Raw genomic sequence first — 19,384 nt, forward strand, 5'->3', positions numbered from 1 at the left:
ATGACTGATACTTTGAAATTATGCAATTATTTTCATTTCCACATTTGAAAGAACTACACCCTTGAAAGCTATAAGCACAAAGAATACAGAGATGAAGTCAAAGTGAAAAAGGAAGTAGGTTACAAGAAGACACCAGTTCACACTGATTGAGGTGGGCAAACACTGCCTTGGAACACCTGCTGAAGAAGTCATTGAGGCCTTGGCATCTCTCTATTTGCTTCCAAATGTGTGATACTGTGTGGTTCTGACCCTTATTTTCAACAATTAAGCATATTCTTAAAACAAGCCAAATACCTGGCAATGACTACTTTGTCAATGTTAATTATCTTTCCCTAGAGCAGGTTAATACTCTTCCCAACCCTATCAATGTTTGTAAACTTATAGCTCACTAGGACTTGAAAAGCCACCAGACTCAATGCCACTGCATACAATATCACCCTTGAGTTTCTGACCTTACTTCCCAGGAGGTCTCATCACCACTTACTTGCACTGGTGGGTGCCCCAGTCAGTTGGGGTCCACGCTCACGAGGTCCTTCCCCATCCCCAGAGAATCCATGTGGCTGAAGCAATGCGGTGCCCTGCATATCTTCGTCCCCTAAAGCAGAGGCCTGGGCTCGCAGTCTGTCTAGGGCACCCAGGCCCGGCACTTCAAAACCATCCGCCAATTGCGCCAGAGGAGAGTCCCGCGAGGCCGGGAGGAAAGGCGTGTCCAAGGGTGAGCTGGGGGGCGACAGAGAGGACAGGGAGGAGCGGGAGGACAGAGATGCCAGCGACTGGGGCGTGTCCAGGGACCGCCTCTGCTTGTGGAAGCCCGGGTGGCCGGGAGGGTCTGAGAAGGGGACATCACGTCCCAGGGAGTCAAAAGGAATCAGATCGAAGCGTAGAAGCTGGCCGCACTCGGCATCGGCCTTCTCGTACTGAGGGAGGCCGTAGATGTCGGTGAAGCTGACTGAGCTCAGCGAACCACGGCTGGAGGCCAGTGAGCCCCGGCTGGAGGCCAGGGACCCGCGGCTGCTCCCAGAGGACACTGTCAGGGTGCTGGCAGACAGGCTGAAAGGAGAGAGAGACTATCTTAGAAACACACGTAGCTGCTCCCACTGCCAAGCAGCACCGCTAGGTTGCTGCACCTGGGAACAGCAAAGCCCAGCCTAGTCCTAACACCTGGGAGCATTTGAGCAGACCTTCACTGACATCTCCTTTGTTCTTCTGAATGACACTAGAGGGCAGTGGGCAACAGCAAAGACTCGTGCCTGAGTTGGAGTCCCGGCTCCCAGTCCACTAGCTGGCTGCATGCTAAATTACTGAATCTCTTTGAGCCTCCCACTGCTGGCTGGGGTTGGGGTAATCACAGGTCCTATCTCATGACATTGTTAGGAGGAATAACTGAGAAAGCAATTCAAATAAATTCCTTAACATTATGCCTCACAATACAGTATGTGCTTGAAAAGGTGAGTTATTTTGAGCATCCAAATTTTACTTAAAAACATTCATATCCACCAGGTGCAGTAGGGCATGCCTGTAATCCCAGCAACTCCAGAGGTTGAGGCAGGAGGATGCAATTTTGAGGCCAGTAGAGAACATAGCAAGGCCCTAAACAACTCAGAGAGACCCTGTTTCAAAATAAAAAGGGCCGGGGATGTAGCTCAGTAGTGAAGTGCCCCTGGGTTCCATCAATAATAATAATAATAATAATAATAATATCTTGTTTTTAAACTCCAAAAATAAAAATGTGTATGTGCAAATATGAACACTTCTAAAGCTGTTAGATTACAAAAGCCTTCAATAAACTTGACTTCAGTTTTGTTATTTATCTGAAGCCAAATTTTTACTCATTTCCCTTAAGTCATATGTTAGCAGATTATCTTAAAAATATGTCTGTCCACATTTCTGTTGTTTACACCACTTCAGGTTCCAAGCTCCAGTAGGAGAAGATACAAGCTAAAGGGAATTAATGAAGTTCATGTACTTATCACTATAACACAATAATTAAGTATAGTTTTCTTTTCTAAAGGAACCTACCTTTTTAACTGGGACTGGAGATAAGATGTTAAGCGGGTAGCTTCTTCCAGCTGCATAAGTAGACAATTTCTTTTTTCTTGAAGTAGAATTCTGCAGGTAAGAAAACAGTCTATTGGAGGATTTGAAAAAAATAGGAAGTATATTTTTATAACAAGAAGTTCAGTTAATTCTCCACAAATGAGTTACATTGGAATGACAATCAGTTCTAAAAGCATCTAACTCTTAAGTGCCAAGACGATAAAGAATGGGGTTTGTTGGAAAAATACATCCCTGACACTCTGAGCAGTGCCTGGTACACTGCAGACACTTGGTCTGTATGTGGACAGGGCAGTGGATGAACGGGAGAATGAGTGGAGAGCATAGATAGGTAAGAAGATGAGTGGGTGGGTGGACAGGTGGACAGACAGGTCAGAGCATGGATAGTCATATGAATGAGTGGATGGGGTGAGTGGATGGATGGGAGAAAGGGTGGGTAGAAGAACAGATGGAAGGAAGGGAGACTAGACCAGAACTGGTCCAAATGACAAAAAATTTTGTTGAGATTCTTAGTAATTTTAACACTAGAAAGAGGTCCTGGAACCCAAAAGTTTGAAAACAGCTATAATAAACTCTTCCAGTTGTATGAGCACATAAGAAAGCACAATGTCCTTGAGTACTTAAAATAATGCTGGTCACTTTATATGTCATATCTCACTGACTGCTCACTTGATCCTATTCCCATTTTACAGATGAGGAAACTGATACTCAAGGAGTGAAAATAATTTGCCTGTGCTATCCAAGTTCAAGGCTTGGTCAAATCAGCTCGAACCCAAGCCAAGGCACTTTACTGAGACTCTGCACTGCCCCTACTTCCTATCATTCTATTCTATTATTAATATGTATGGCAAGAAAGAGGGGATTCCTTTACTCATGAAAGATTTTCCAGATTTTATGTTATACTTATATTCCTACCCAAGGCTTAGCAAAGGAAATAGCCTCAAAAACACATCTTTATTTTCTTTTTTTCAGAAGACATAGATAGTGAAGAGTGAAAAGGGGGAAGTTTAAATGATGCCCCTCACTGGGCTTTCAAGCTTTAACTTGGAACTCACTTACTATACCAATGACACTGTAGCTGAGACAAGACAAAGACTAGACCCCAGTCATACAGCTACCACAACTCAGCCCTAAGACACAAACCCTGGTCCCTTGTGCCCAGATCCATAGTGGGTCTCCTTCTACTGGCCCTCAGCCTATGCTGGAGGAAGTCTCCCAGCATCTACTTGGCACAAAATGTCAAGAGCAACAAGAGCTCTCTTGGGGCATTGGTCTCATTTGAGAATGCAGTGGATGGAACAGACAATGCATGGGAGGAAAGAGCTCAGCATATGTGTATGCTACTCCTTGGCCAAGGTCATTTCATGGCAAATTCAGGTCATACCCTTGGGTCAATTCAGTTCCAGTTGAGGGTTCTGAGTCTCAGAACTTAACACTTAGCCTGGTTCCACAAGATATTGCCATCTGGGTGAAAGTTGACCCAGTATGGGTGTCACAGTCCTTGAAGCATAAGGGTAACACTGACTCCATGGAATTCCAGGAATTTGTACCCTGGGACCAAAGCACTCACACACACTAAACTTCCATAGTCAAGGGTAAATGGGCAGGGTTCCTGTGAAGAAGGAAGCATTTGTGGGACCAAATCCACCCTCCTTAGTCAAGAATGAACAAGATCTCCTGCTCTCCTATCCAGAACACACACAGGTGAATACCAAGGGTAAAATGGAAGGCAGTGTTTAACTAAAAATGTGCAGAACACAGATGAGCACTACAGTTGCCTTGCTCCTTTTAAGATTCAGACTCAACTCAGTTTGAGTGGGATGATACAGGGTGACATCATCTCAGGCAAATCAAAAGTCACTCTGACTGCTACCAGGAGCTAAACTTTACAAACATCATTCCTCCTCTCCCATGCTGCCATGGGCCCTGAATGCCATGATGCATGCTCATCTGCCCTAAAGATTAATAATGAGAATCAAGCATAAAGATTACCCAACGAATACAAAGGACAGTCATAAGATGGGATAAAATATTAGTTGTGAGTGTATCTGTACAGATCAAATAATTTAGGTGATTTAAACTCTAGGTAGAGAATGCTTATAAGAGGTACAGCTTATGGTCATGTTAATACACTGAGTTTTAGGGAGCTAATATATTAACAAGTGGGGGATGGGCTTTCCAAAACTCAGCAGATATCCACAGATAAACTGCTGACAGCTGTTAAATGTGGAAAGCAGACCAAGCCTTCAACACAATCTGTGATCGCAGGCAGCAAATGGAAACCAGAAGACGTGGCATATGATGAAAGGACAAACAACTTGGCACTGAAGAATACAAAAGACACTGGCTTCACGTGTTCTATACTTGAAAGAGTCTCAAGACCAACCTAGGAAAGGTATAGTTAGAAATGGACCCATGATAGGCCACTGACTTCCTACTAAAAAAGACTGGTTTCCTTGGCCAGAAATCAAAGTCAGAGATAAAAGCAGTAGGTAGACTTCCACAGTGCTACAGGGCCATTCTCTGGGGCAAGAGAGCCACCCTATTCAAAAGTTGTACCACCATCTGCCTCCCCATCTTCCTGCTGGTGCTCCAAGCCAGCACAGGGCACTGTCCCACAAACAGGCAAAAGCACCGGGAACCTACTCCAGGAAAGGTGCCACATAGGTGCTACATCACCTGTCATTCCTTACTCCTTCCCTTTTCTCCATCATCTCTCATTTCTGAGGGCACAGGCAGCCTTGGAAGCAGCTGGTACCTCTCATGACATGGCAAGCACATGCTCCCATCTCCCCTTGACTTAGCAAGGAAATGTCTCAGTAGCTGCTCTCAGGATAGGTTGAGCATCCCTAATCTGAAAATACAAAAATTCTCCAAAAATCCCAAACTCTTGTCACCCACCTGATGCTCAAACAGTTTCAGATATTGGATCATTTCAGATTTTATATTTTTGAATTAGGGATGATTAACCAGTACAGTCTATATAAATATTCTAAAATCTGAAAAACTCCAAAGTGGGAAACATTTTTGTGATCAAGCATTTTGGGTAAGGGATATTCAACCTGTACTAATCAAGAACATGATGAAGTCATTCATATATTAAGACTTTCCAGTTGGTACTTCATTGGAAGCTGGTCCCACCTGCCCCTGAACTTCTGGAGACCAGCCCACCTTTCTGTGGCTCCTTGTGCAGATGTGGCCCGCGCACGCTGGATCTCTTCCTCCAAGCGCCTCTTCTCCTCCTCCAGCCTGGCCACATCTTCAGCTGACCTCCACTGCTGAATGATGAGCTGTAGCTCTTGAAGCAGGGCCTCCTTCTCTTTGATGATCTGCAGCCGGTCCCTGTCAGCCTCAGCCATGCCTGGCCACGACTCATTAGCAAGTTGGGCCAGCTGTTGCTGAATGTTTGTGACCCTGAGAGAGAGTTGGGGCACAGGGAGATGTCAATGAACTCAAAACATCATCTTTATACATTCTCTGCACCATCACTGATTGTATAAACTCACTTTGTTAAATAAATAGTGAAATAATGCCACCTACCTTAAACTTAAGAGGGTTTGGGAATGATGGAACATAAAAATAGTGCAAAAGTCCTTGGTATAATCTCCCCTGTCCAAGATTCATACTTGCCTCAAACAATTGACAAAAAGTTCACCATTCCTCAACATGACCACACTGTGATTTTTTGAGTTTTTGTTTGTTTGTTTGTTTTTGTTTTTTGAGTCCTGGTTTCCTGCAAGATGATGTCCCAGAGTGGGACAAAGCTGCTCACTTCTCCCCACCCCACTATCATCAGTAGCTGAACACTATGCTGGATACTGAGAGATGCTTTGAGCTTTCTTCCTCATCAACCATGCCTAAGCACTAATAGTCATTGGGGGTCAAAAAAACAAACAAACAAACAAACAAAAAAACAAAGCAAGCAAACAAAAAACAAACAGGAGAGAGCCAAAACCCATGCCCACATATGCTGATTCTGTGTGCTCCTTCCTGTACCTGAGACCTCGACCAGATGTGAATACACAACACCCTGCTGAGGGCAGGTGCTCAACAAAAGCTCAGGTATTAAACAGTGGGCAGACCTGCCGGCAAATACATGAGAGAATGAGAGGCAGCCCCATAAGTGCAGAAGTTGGCATGTGATCATCTGGCCACATGCAAACCAGTCAATCTGACCAAAGGTTTCAGAGCAACAGTCCTTAGGGTATAAAAACAGAGAATCTTGTCACTTTCCATGCCCCTGAACCTTTAGTGCTTGCCTGACAAACAGACTGCATCATACTTTGTGTCCTGCCATGGTGTCAAATGCTGATTAAGTGAAACAGACATGGCTCATGTTTTTAAAGCACCTTTTAATATTTTAAAATATCAAATAGGAGTAGTATGTTTTAAGCTCCTCAAGGAAGCCTAAAGGTGAAGGCTACCTGTTTCCAGGCAGAAACTAGTTATGCCAGACCCAACGTGAATTGAGTAATGTGGTGGACCAAGTTTGGCACACATGCCTAAAAACATCCAAAAACTTCTGAGATGAGAAAGTGCAGTGAGAACAGATAAGTGGCAGGTACACATAGCCCTAAGGCAGCAATTCTCAAAGTGGAGTCTCAGGGCCAGCAGCTTCAGAATCACCTGGGAACTTGTTACAATGCAAATCTCAGACCCCAGCCCCACATGCTGAATCTGACACTGTGGGGATGGGTCCTGCCAATCTGGGATCTGCAAGTCCTCCAGGTGTTTCTGATGCTTGCTCAAGTTGGACACCCACTGCTCCCTGAAGAGCTGCCTCCTCTGTAGCCCTGCCTGTTCTGGAGGTTGCCAACTGGCCTCTGTTTTAAGCCTTTGCATTAGGCACTGATGGGATGATCCTCACTAAAATGGGAATGGTGGACATGGGGCAGGAGCACTGCCAAGACAACCCACCTCCTGTGCCCAGGGTGCACAGCACTAACCAAATCTGGCTTCCTGCCTGCTGGGTCTAGCCCTCAGAGTCCTTCTCAACACCACATTCCACACAGATACAACCAACTGACTAAAGTTGGCACACACACTAAAACTCATTGCCAAGTCCTATGCCAGGTCAGGATTTGCATGATCTAGACATGAGCACAAGGATTCATCTGCCTGGCTGGAGGATCATTCATGATGTTCTTTCTCTGGGTACCAAATCAATCCAAAATACCCATAGTCGTGGAAAGGAAAGGGTATACAGGTTATGACTTAAATGTATACATTTTATTCAAGCCCATTTCTCCAAGAAGGTAAAGAAACTAGTTGAGTGTCAGTATCTTCATTAGATAATTTTTCTAACTTAAAACTAAATTCCTGAAAATGTGTTGAAAAATGATACTAAATCACATCATTGAAAAAATAATGACAGAGGCAGCACAACAGGGTTAGGAATCCAACTGGGCTGAAGCATCCACCTATGTCTAATTAGTGTAATTAATATTTATGGTGGTCATACAAATGAAGCCCAAGGAAAATACACTCCAAGCAGACTCATAAATATGTTAGTGCTAAATGAGACATACCAAATGAAATTTCTGGAGCATTCTACTATATACAAGTCAAAGATAAAAAGTAAATATAACTGATTTGGAGAACAATGAGAAAATCTACTGTGTCCCCATAGTTTTTTTTATTTCAATTAATCTGATCCATAGGAAAGCCTGTTTGAGCCTAGCTAAAGCTTGGCAGATCTAAGTATCATAAACAATACACACTGGCATTTTCAAAAGTACTCCTTTTGAGTTTTATGAGGTGCTTTGTTGTGATGGTTTTTGTTTTGTTTTGTTTTGTTTTTGCAGTGCTGGGGATGGAACCCAGGTCCTCATGCATGCTAGGAAAGCAAGTGCTCTACCACTGAACTGAACCCCCAGTTCAAGTTTCCTAAGGTTTGTAAGGAGCTCAAGATGCCATTTGAGCCTACCAGCTCCAGATTAGCTGCTATCTAAAAGAATTTAAGTTTCTGGGGTGGCAGAAGATTAAATCCCAGATAATCACAACCTTTCCAGGAAAATCTCAAGTAATATGCACTATCTGAAAAAACTGAGGAGGAAAATGAATTATAAGAGAGAGGAGAAGCAAAGGGCAACTTCCAAGCCTCTTGCCCACTGTGGGCATAAAGAAATAGTACAGCAGCCAAACTGTAACTTTCCACAGCTTGTAGAAAATATATGCAAGGACATATGGGGAGGGACAACCTCTTCAGCAGAAACAAAATCCGGATGAGGCTGATTTCTTGCAATCCATCTGGAAAAGTTATTTGGGCTATGCTGAACATAGGCAAACATTTCCTTGCTTGAGAACTGTGCTTTTTTAAAATAAAATTTCACAACAAAGCAAATGATTACAAAATTATTTTTGATCTATGAATCTAGGAGTATATTGGCATATGTTGAAAACTACAATTTCCTTCCTTGCATCCAAACTCTGGGTGTGGACATTTGGGGTCCACTTCAGCCAGGTCAAGAGAGCCATATCTATCTGTCTGTTCTGAAAGTCAAAAGCACTAGCAGTATTCCTTCAACAACTGATCACTCACATATTCTCCATGAGGTAGAAAAAAATGGCTGTGCCTTTAAAAGAGTGTGCCTCGTCTACCATGCTGCTGGCCTGGAATCCAGCCAGTCATCCACAGGGAGTATCTTTAGCATGTTAGGTTTACTTGAAGAAACAGACTTCCTGCCTAAGGCTAAACACAGATGTACTGAGGTTCGATGCACCTTCTCTTTATCCATGCCAAACAGCTGAGCCACTGGTTGGAACCCTATTCCTGTGAGGGCCATCATTCCTATTCTGGGTATTAAAGGAAAAGTGATTTCCAGAAAGGCTTTTCTTTGAAATATCATTTTAGTGAAATTAAATACATGGAAGAAAAGCAAGGTCATGATTAAGGTTTGCAGGAAAAAAAACTTTTCCAAGTTCATTTTTAAAAAGAACGGAGAGCCACTTAAAATCCTTGGCAAGGATATTTTTCTTTTTCTTTTTTTTCCTAGAAGTCAACTACCTGCTTTGATTCTTATTTTTTGATGGGTAATACAATTTATGGCCCATATATAATCTTTCACAAATGCCTTTAAAAGCTTTAAAATATATATTTCCATGCCCTGGTAGTGAAGAAATAAAAGTAAAATCTTCAATTAAGCATTCAGGTTTCATATTTATTATGTGTTTTCCAATTTCTATTCCCTAAACATTTCTAATATAGACAGAGGTAAAATACAAATCATTTATCCCTTACAATTTCTGCCCAAAAGCCTTACCTATTTCAACCCTAGCACAATAAACCATGAATAGAAACCTGCATTTATGCTGCAGAAATGACTCAGACCCTCACAATTCGCATGAAAATCTTAAGACTTGTGTTTTCTAGGACAAAATACACTTTTTAATATTAAAAAGTTTTGAGGTATATCAAGAGTAATCAATTCCCAATTATGTGAATTAATACCTAAAACCTGCAGTCTACTGAATGATTTCTCATCTTCCTAAAATCCTGCTGCTTTCTGGAATAGCAAACAGAACTCCAGGCAACCCACAGTTCCATTTGATGGTGATGAGCCATGATGGATTCTAATCCCACATTCCATGACATGGTGTCAACTTAGAGCATCATGCCTTCAGATTTAATTACAACTACAGATTTGATACTTCTTATGCTTCCTCTTAGCTTTCTTTTTGTAAATATCTATTAAATGAAAGCAAAGGTTAAAGAAAATCTCAGCTGAGATCTAAGTTAGATGGAAGGTGAAATCACTTCAGTTGACTGAACTAAGTATTAATAAATCAGTGTCCATTCCACTTAACTTTTTTTTTTTTTTTTTGGTACTGGGGGTTGAACCCAGGGCACTTTACTCACTCACTGATCCACATCCTCAGCCCTTTTTATATTTTATTTAGAAACAGGGTCTCACTAAGTTGCTGAGGCTGGCTTTGAACTCAAAATTCTCCTGCCTCAGTCTCCTGAGCTGCTGGGATTATGGGCATGTACTACTGTACCCACCTTCTACTTAACTCTTTTTTTTTTTTTTTGAGTGGGGTACCAAGGATTGAACTTAGGAGCACTTGGCCACTGAGCTACATCCCCAGCCCTATTTTTATTTTATTTAGAGACAAGGTCTCACTGAGTTGCTTAGTGCCTTGCTTTTGCTGAGGCTGGCTTTGAACTCCCGATCCTCCTGCCTCAGCTTCCCATGCTGCTGGGATTACAGACATGTGTTACTGCGCCCATTTCCACTTAACTCTTTATGTGGAAAATTTGACAATTCTGCATCTAGAACATAGGGTGCAAGAATGTTTTACCAATGCACCAAAATCTAGCCCTGTCCTCATCTTCCCTGCTCTAACAGCTTCTCCTCTTGGAAAGCACAGCTCTTCTGAAAGCAACTTCCTAAAATAAAAAACCAGGAAGTCTTCAGGTTTCTTTATCTTGACCCAAAGGGGGAAGATAGACTGCAATGGCAGAGATGCTCTTCTTCATTCCTCAAAGCTGTACCTCATTCCCCAAAACCCAGATACAAAATCACTTGAGAAAGAAAGGGAAAACACAAGTGACTGATCAAATTTAACTGGAATCTTAATGCCACTGATTCCTGACAACCAACATACAGCAGAAATGATCCTGGCAACAAAAATTAAGACACAGAGAAACTGGATGGACCAAATGTTTTGTTCCTATCTGAACTGAGTGTTTCTATGAAAACAGCTATAGTTTGCGCACAGTTCTAGAACAAGTTCTCTTAGTTTAGAAATACGAAGCCATCTTCATCATCACAATTGCTTCAAGAAGACTTATTCTTCCAACTTCACTTTAAAAACTCTAAAATTTTTAAACTAGTAATGTGAAAATATTCCTAGCATAAGGTCTACCTTGGGTGTTCAAAGAGATGTTCCTGAAGAGATGGAAGAAACAGTTCTTTTGGTACATTTCACAAGCCCAGAGTTGAAAATAGAAAAGTGGTCACCATGACAGTAGTAGTTTGGTCAAGGAATTCTCTAGAAATCATACTATCACTTGGAATTATAAATTCCACTTCCACAAACTTCCTTTAAATCTGAATACATTGTTCGGAAGTCTGCATTCTGACAACTTTGTACTTCTTAAAAACAATCTCAAAACTAGATATCCAAGGAAAGATTTCTCCAGAATGCATAAAGGCAGAAATGTTTCCACCTTCTAGAATTGGCAAAGCATAGGTGGTTCTACAGAGGAAGGTGTAATTATTAACTGTATGTGTCAACTTGACTGAGCTAGGGGATGTCCAGATAGCTGGTAAAATAGTTTTTGTGGGTGTGTCTGTGAGGATGTTTCTAGAAGATATAAGCATTTGAGTCAGTACATTGAGTATAGAAGACCCACTCTCACCAATGTGGGTGGGCATCATCTAATTTACTGAGGGTCCAGATAGAATAATAGGCAGAGAGAATACAGGCAAACTTGCTTTCTTTTCTTGAGCTGAGACATCCACTTTCTCCTGCCTTCAGACATCGGGGCCCTTGGTTCTTGGGCCTTTGGACTCTAAGACTATGCCAGCACTACCCCTAACACCATCACTACCAAATTCAGGTTCTCAGCCTTCAGACTTGGATTGAATTGTGCCGCTAGCTTTCCTGGTTCTCCACTTTGCAGATGGCATATGGTGGAACTTCTCAGAGTCTCTAATCACATGAGTCAATTCCTATAATCAACCCTCTTGTCCTATTGGTTCTGTTTCCCTGGCTAATCAGTAGGGAAGCTAAATTTTGTATGATTGAATAATTTCAGGAATGAAAGCTTGGAAACTTATGTTCAAGGGTGAGGTGACATAAGGAAAACAACCTAACACTGAATTGTGGCACCAAGTTAATGGAAGTCCACATGGGCAAAATAAAAGGGCCCATAATGCTCACTAGCCTCAGGAGAAATAATTAGGAAAGGACATATTTTTTCATTGCTAACACAGCCACTAAAAACAATACATTCATTATCATGCTTTGGTGGGTGAGCAGGGGTACATAGTGCTTTCCTGTACATGAACTCCCTTCTCCAATAAAGCTCATGGGGATATCAGGGATGTGTTGGAATCTGATCAAGGGCACTGTGTGAAGAGTCCATAGACAAGACTTCAAAATCATCAGGTTTTGGATCCTAAATGAACAAATAAATAAATGCTTAAAGTAATTACTGATCTAGGGTAACGTGAGACCTGATGACATTAACTGTCCCAATGACATCAACATGTTTACTGCAGGGAGGAGAATATAAGGCTGTCTTGACAATGCTACAAGGTGTATGGAGCTCAGTGCCTTGCCAGTGCCACTGAGGATCACATGATCTACAGCAGAGTAGTGTACAACCTAGGCACATGGCAGTTACCAGTCAAGCTTAACTACAAGAATCAGTTTGGAATGACTGGATGCAGACTGTGATGGGGACTGGAAAGGTGAGCAGAACCTGGAGGGGCTGCAATCAATGAACTGCAATCCACTGGCTAAGGCAAGTTCAACTGACAGAAACATTTTGAGTATGGTTCCAAGCAGCTTAAAGCCCACTGGCAGTAACAAATCATTGTCAACCATCAAGATCTGCCATCTAATTGATCTTCATCCATAATGCTGGCCTCTGGAAACTTTTCAGAAGTTTCTTTCTCCTCCTTTAATTCCAGCAGAGAGCACCATCTCTGTCACATCTCCCGCAGGCTGGGACAATTTAAGAAAGGAGTGGGAGGGGCTTACGAATGCCAACATTTTATGAAAATCTGTCACTGCTCTCCTTTTCCCCTGGACGCTGTGGATCAGAACACCTTGGGATGGCAGAGGTCTGCTGGCCAACTGGTTTGACTTCTCCACTGCTCTCTTCCTGGCATCCTTTGCTAGGTGCTCTTTCTTTGCTCTTGAACCCTTGGAGTTAAGTGTTTTCCAAGGTTTACTTCCTCTGCTGTTTTCCTCTTGCCTCCAGCCATCCTTTCTTGGACTTCTTACTGTATCCCCTCTCACCAACATCATCCTCATAGGGTCTTTTATTAGACTTTCTCATTTTCTGATACCATGAGCCAGATGAGTCCTTGCTGTTGTACCTAGCCTATGCACTGAAGGATGTTGAGCAGCATCTCTGGGCTCTGACAGCCTGATGCCAGTAGGAGACAACTAAATACGGCTCCAGACATTGCCAGAAGTCTCCTGAGAGCTAAAGAGTCCACTCCTTATGTTGAGGACCAATGCACTAGTGAGAAAAGGACAGTTAGCACCTGGGCAAGTCAAGTCAGGTCAAGTTTAAACCACATCTCTGACTTTTAAATAGTCTAATGCAGGTCAGAAAAGGAATTCTCAAAATCCCCACTGGGTCACTAAGGTTAAAACACTGGTGCCAGGACCCGCACTTGTAACTGCAATATATTTCCTAACAAGGTTCTGGAAATCTTTAAATGATATTTTTGTATTATTTGTATTAAAGTAATGATGAAGTACAGTATCTTCCCAATTTTTCACCAAATGTATTGTGACATTTAAAAGGTTACTTACGATGTCTTGACACCAGTTCTAGAAAACAAAGAAATCACTTGCTATATTTGGTAAATGTCACAGCAAAACACATAACAATTTGGTCCTAAGTGTAGCAATGATCTAGTTTCTGTATTTAATATAGCACAGCAAATTCCAGCACCCACACTTTGCAGTTCCACTGAGAAACAGGCAGGAAGGAGCAGAGGAACAGTCAGAAGAGACAATCACCCCTCATAAGCACCCACAAGCCCCAGAAGAGGGATGAAGATCATGACCATGGAGGTAACCAATACTGGCAAATAAACTTGGCAGTACTCTTTGGGGACATTTGAAACCCACCACAAATACTCCTTAAAAAGCCAGGAAGAATTGGGTGGAACACCTCCTAGCAAGCAGAACTCATGGTAGTTGTAGGCTCTGTGGCATGGAGTCAGATGGTTTACTTTTCTTGCTATTTTTGCATTTTCTAAAAGCCAACAAAGTGGATTTCTGGACTTCCATGAACTATACAGTATATTGAGCAGGCCCAACTTTTTAGCTTCCAGAAAGGACTCACTCACTCCACCTGGCATTTTGCTCCTCCCCCACCATGATATTTCATTTATGACTAAGAAATCTTTTTAAAATGTATCCTTCACTGAAGCACATATTTTAAAATAATTTGTCTTTAAGACTCTTTCCAGAAGGCACAACAGAGAGAAATTCTCTAAAAAGAGGACACAAAAGCCAGGGCAGGATCAGAATATTGAAAATGGGGATGCTGATCACCTGAGGAGAAACATGTCATCCTAAAAACACTGCACCAAAAATGTTACACTGGGTGAAGATTTTGAATTTGCCCATGCAGCTTTGACCACGTCCTATGCTAAAGACTGGGAGGAAGGGAGGCAAGGAAAGAGAAACTTAATGCATAGACCTGGATGAATCTCAATTTCCAGAAGGCAGATGAGTTACAATGCAGGTCAACATAAATGTTACTTCTCTCCAACCAAAATGAGAGCAAGTAGGTACTGCTATCATCTGCTGACCCAGTGCTTACTCAAACATCTTTTAAACTGTGATATGTGGCTTTTTACATCAATATTTGGCATCAGAAGGTACCTAATGAAACGAAGGATGGTTTTGCTTATGCTGGTTTGAGGAACTGATGCTGTGGGAGGGAGGGAAGGAGTTCTGAACTACCTGGTATGTTACCTATACCCTTGCCCTAGAAAGTCATATATGTGTCCAGAAAACAAAACAAAACAAAAAAACCCTCAATTTTCAGAAGGAGTCTGCCATTTTAAGAATCCTAATCACAAATCAATAAGCAATTCAATTGCATCCTGCGCCACTGAACCACCACATATGGATGTGAGAAACAGAAAACTGGAAGGTCTCTATTCTTATTGAATCACATTTTTATAACTGTTTGTAGTACTGAGAATTTCACATTTTAAGTGTACTTGAAAGTTTGCCACATGTATTAAGAAGCTACACAAAAATGAAGATTCTTTATTTTTGTATTCCATCAGATAAAATGTGGAACTGTGCTAAGCCTTTTTCTGTGAGAAATAAGTGAACAGAAGACAAGATTGAAAAAAATGTGCTTCTTACCTCTTTCGGGCTTCCTCATACTGCCAATTAAGTCTGACTCGGTCTACAAGTCTTGTTTTATCATCAAAGACAAACTTTCCGGAACACAAGAGAAAAAGGAAAAAAAAAATAAGAGAAACACATAATAAAAACATATTTTCAAACCAGAAAATTCACTTAACCTTTCAGCAACAATGAAGAAAAATTTTTAAATTTGTCTTTTAATTCCAATTTTTCAAAGACTAGAATGAAACACTTCAAATAATATTCTGCTGCCACCTCTGGCTGGTAAGGGTTAGGAGCCAGGCTGGGAAGACTTTTGTTTTCCCCAAACTAGTATTTTGAGGTTTTGTTTGCTTTTTTTTTAAAAAATAGGGTAAGTATATTCACCTATTGTATAATCCCAAAAAACAACAGATTTACTTTTAAAAGAATAAGAAATTATTTAGCATAAGGTGATAAAAAGGCAAAAACATTCATCCCACTTTGGGAACTATACTGTCTTCATTAAATACAAAATACATTCAGCCCTCCATATCTATGAGTTCTACATCCATAGATTCAACCATCAAGGATTGAAAATATAGTTAGGCCCATGATGGTCACATCTATACTGAACATGGATAGGTGTTTTTCCTGTCATTGTTTCCTAAACAATAAAGTATAACAATTATTTGCATAGCATTTACATTGCATTGGGTATGATAAGTCACCTAGAGATCATTTGAAATATACAGGAAGAAGTGTATAGATTATATGCAAAGAGTATGCCATTTTATATAAGGGATTTAAGCATCCACGGATTTTGGTAATTGAGGGGGTCCTGGAACCAATCCCTGGTGAAAACAGAGGGACAACTCTAAAGATGTTCTACTACAAAGTTCCAAGATCTGAAGAAGATGGACTAACTGACTTAGGTAGGGACTAGAGAATGCCTTTCAAGGTCACAAGGCATGAAAAAGAACTAAAGGAAAGAAAGTAAGGTCTTGAAAAGCCTGGGATTGGGGTGTAACTTTAGAGTTACAATTTAAACACCCAGAGTATGATCAGTAGTTGTGCCTAAACATTTTCATATCAATTATACGTGAAAGTAACAAAATCCTATATAAAAAATATCAACAAAAAAACTAGTTAAACCAAGACAACAGCTGTGAAGCTGCCAGCCCCAGTAAACTGCAGGAGCTCATAAACATGACAATTTATAGCTAAAACAGCAGAACCAGGCACCACTTCTCACCTGTTTAGAATGGCTTGACAAAATCATTAGAGAAGCTTGATTCTTAGTTGTTCCTCTCAAACTAGTTAAAAGCTCTACATTCTAAATCTAACCTTATGACAAGCAGCAAGAAATCATTCCCAGAATTCAATGAGTCTTGCACTTGCTTCCTTCCTTTACTCCTAAATCTTGTGGCAAAAATATCAAACATTTTTGATTCAGATCCTTCTCTGTGTGTTACAGATGGTGAACATGTTCTTTAAACTAAAGAAGATGCCTGGTTCAAAATTTCCATGTATACTTTTTGTAATAATGAGGCTGACATTGAATATAGGACATTTCCAGAACATCCAGAGAGAAAAAGTCATAATTTACATTATGATCACCTTAGAAAGGCAATATTTGCCAAATTTTCAAAATATTAGCTAATTATTTAAAAACTAGAGTTTTCCCATCAATTGTCCCCCTTTTTGCTTTACTTTTATTTAACTTGGGGGTACTATATATTCTATTGATATCTTTATTTAATAAGCCCTAATGAAAAGAAGACCTACAAACTGCTTTCCGTTTGGTGACAAATCATTTTTAAACTTCAGTCAATGACATTTACAATAGCGTGTTTTGGAATATTCACTCCCCAGCTTCAAATGCTGATTCTCCCAACTTTGTTTTTGTGGCTAACTTAAGGCTTCACTAATTATCAAAGGGAACTTGATGAAATTCTTCCAAGTCTCAAACAAATTTTCTTTTAATTCAATTTCCTGACATTCTTTTAGAAGAATAAGAAATGGCAACAAAGTGTAACCAAAGGTGGCACAACCACAAAGCCTTTGGAAATTGCTGGTCCTAAACTAAAGATCAGCAAACTTATGGCCCTTTGGCCAAGTCCAGTTAACTGCCTCCTTTTGTAAATAAAGCTTTACTATCTCACGTTCAGGCCCAGTTATCTCACATATCATCTAAGGATGCTTTATCACTAATGACAGAGCTGAGTGATCATGTCAGAGACTGCCTGGCCTGCAAAGCCTAAAATATTTATTATCTGGTCCCTTACAGAAAAAGTTTGATCCATGGTCTAGAGGACACACACACACACACACAAACACACACACACACACACACACACACACACAATAACATTTAAATTCAATTCTCACAAGGAGTCTGACATTTATATTTTTGTTTTCTTTTTGTGATACTGGTGATTGAACCCAGGAGCACTCTACCACTGAGCTACATTACCAGCCTTTTATAAAAACAATATATTTTAAGACATGGTCTCAATAAGTTGCTGAGACTGGTCTCTAACTTGAGTTCTCCTGCCTCTGCCTCCCAAGGTGCTGGGATTACAGGCATGTGCCACTGCACCCAGCTAGAGTCTACTACTTTAAGAATTCTAATCACAAGGCAACGAGCAATTCAATTGCATCCTACCTCACTGAACCATTGCAGCTGGATGTGAGAAGCACTATTTTTTTCTTCAAACCTAATGGCACAAAATCTAAAATATTTCTGAAATGAAAAATGGAAAATTAAACCAAATGACTGAGGACAACACAAGCAAGCTTACCTCCCCCATGGTATCGGTCTGTGAGCCAGCATCACAGAACTGTTGAGGAACACCAGAATCACCAAGTGTGCCTGCACTGTGAGGGAAATCTTGGACAGAGTCAGTAATAGAGCAGCTATTCTTGAAGCTATCGGTAAGCTTGGCCAGGCTCTGGAAGAGAACAAGACAAACTCTTTGAGTAGAGACAGTGATGATTCCCTTCTTTGTAGGAGGAGTTCTTTTATTCTTGTTCAAGGGCTTCAGCCTTCTGACTGGAGAGTTATTCCACCCTACTCTTTATTCTCACTAGAGTTAAAATAAATGTTCTTCACTGCATGCACCTTTAATAAAAGTCTAAGTTAATTAAATGAAATAGTGATTGAGTCTTCCAGGAGGCACATGAATATAGATAGAGAAAATCTATGGTACTGCTTTTACTGTTTGTTAAGCCTTCATGTTTCCTAGAGGAAAAAAGCAAGCATTCCTATCCAAAATGTTCATGCCACCTCGAGACTCTCATAGATAAACCACAGAAGATAACAACAGCTCCAAGACGATGTCTATGTGTTTTTACAACTTGATTTTCAATTATAATTATACATGGTCAAAAGTAATCTCATATGGATGCTTGCCAAAAATCAGAACAAGTATTTACTCTGGCACATGGAACTCCTTTGTGTGGAAGTTAAGAGAAATCTGATGTGTTAGCATTCTTTTAGACTTTTGAACCTATTCATCTTTGGCGCCACTGTGGACTTGAACCAGAATGCACAAGTGCACTGGAACGCGTGCAACTGGCTCAAAAAAAAAAAAAAAAAAAAAAAAAAAAAAAAAAAAAGACAAAGGCTTTTGGGAAGGAGTCAGTCACATTGAGTTCATATAAGAAAGACAAAACAACCTAATTGGTTTTGATGAAAGAAAACTTTGCCCATGCCTCTCCCTGGAGCATCTCAGAGTTGGAGAGGCTGTGAAGACCTTAAAGAATAAACTGGTTCTTCCAGAAACTGTTTCCTGCCTGAAGAAGGCAGCCATGGTAGGGAACCCAAGTGAAGCAACTGGGTGGCTTTTCCTAGCACTGTGCACTGTGGCTCCAGAGAGGCCAGGGTAGGTAGCCCACTTGACCTCATAGGGCAAATCCTCTGTGTTTCTGTCATGAAATACCACCTGGTTCACCCTTGTGTGTTGGTTAGGATGATATGGTTAGTGGACATAGGGTACCTTGTCTAATGCTATGCACAGAGACTTCAGTAAATGAATGCTGTCCTCAGTACTGCCAGTATGCAAAAAAAAAAAAAAAAAAATCTAACAATGGACTATTTATCTATCATGGTGGTTTGGAGAGGTCATCTGAACATACAGAACTTTCTCCAAAAGTTCTGGAAGTCTGGGGCAGGGTCTGGTAAATTGTATTTTAATGAGGACCATGGGAACTCTCCACAAGTCACTCAGGGCCTTGGAGTGTCTTGTGGAACACTTAGGAAGCATTGCCAAGCAAGGAAGCTATTTGT

The 19,384-nt window shown here is 41.0% G+C and overlaps 1 protein-coding gene and 1 long non-coding RNA gene across 3 annotated transcripts in view; one reads left to right on the forward strand and one right to left on the reverse strand.

The window, feature by feature from the left end:
* LOC306650885 overlaps positions 1-19,384 on the forward strand; it is a 461,164-nt gene that overhangs the window by 132,071 nt on the left and 309,709 nt on the right. The gene's annotated exons all lie outside the window — the stretch shown is intronic.
* The window catches only part of WWC3 (WWC family member 3), a 113,335-nt gene that overhangs the window by 20,959 nt on the left and 72,992 nt on the right, over positions 1-19,384 (reverse strand). For both annotated transcript variants that reach the window (XM_079123128.1, XM_079123127.1), the window contains exons 7-11: positions 17,898-18,047; positions 15,133-15,206; positions 5,227-5,469; positions 2,020-2,109; positions 485-1,050 (exon numbers count right to left, since the gene is read on the reverse strand). In XM_079123128.1, the coding sequence (XP_078979254.1) occupies positions 485-1,050; positions 2,020-2,109; positions 5,227-5,469; positions 15,133-15,206; positions 17,898-18,047 (1,123 nt within the window). The remainder of the gene's footprint in view (positions 1-484; positions 1,051-2,019; positions 2,110-5,226; positions 5,470-15,132; positions 15,207-17,897; positions 18,048-19,384) is intronic.

The sequence above is a fragment of the Sciurus vulgaris genome (assembly GCF_902686455.1).
Source record: "Sciurus vulgaris genome assembly, chromosome: X".
Classification (NCBI taxonomy): Eukaryota; Metazoa; Chordata; class Mammalia; order Rodentia; family Sciuridae; genus Sciurus; species Sciurus vulgaris.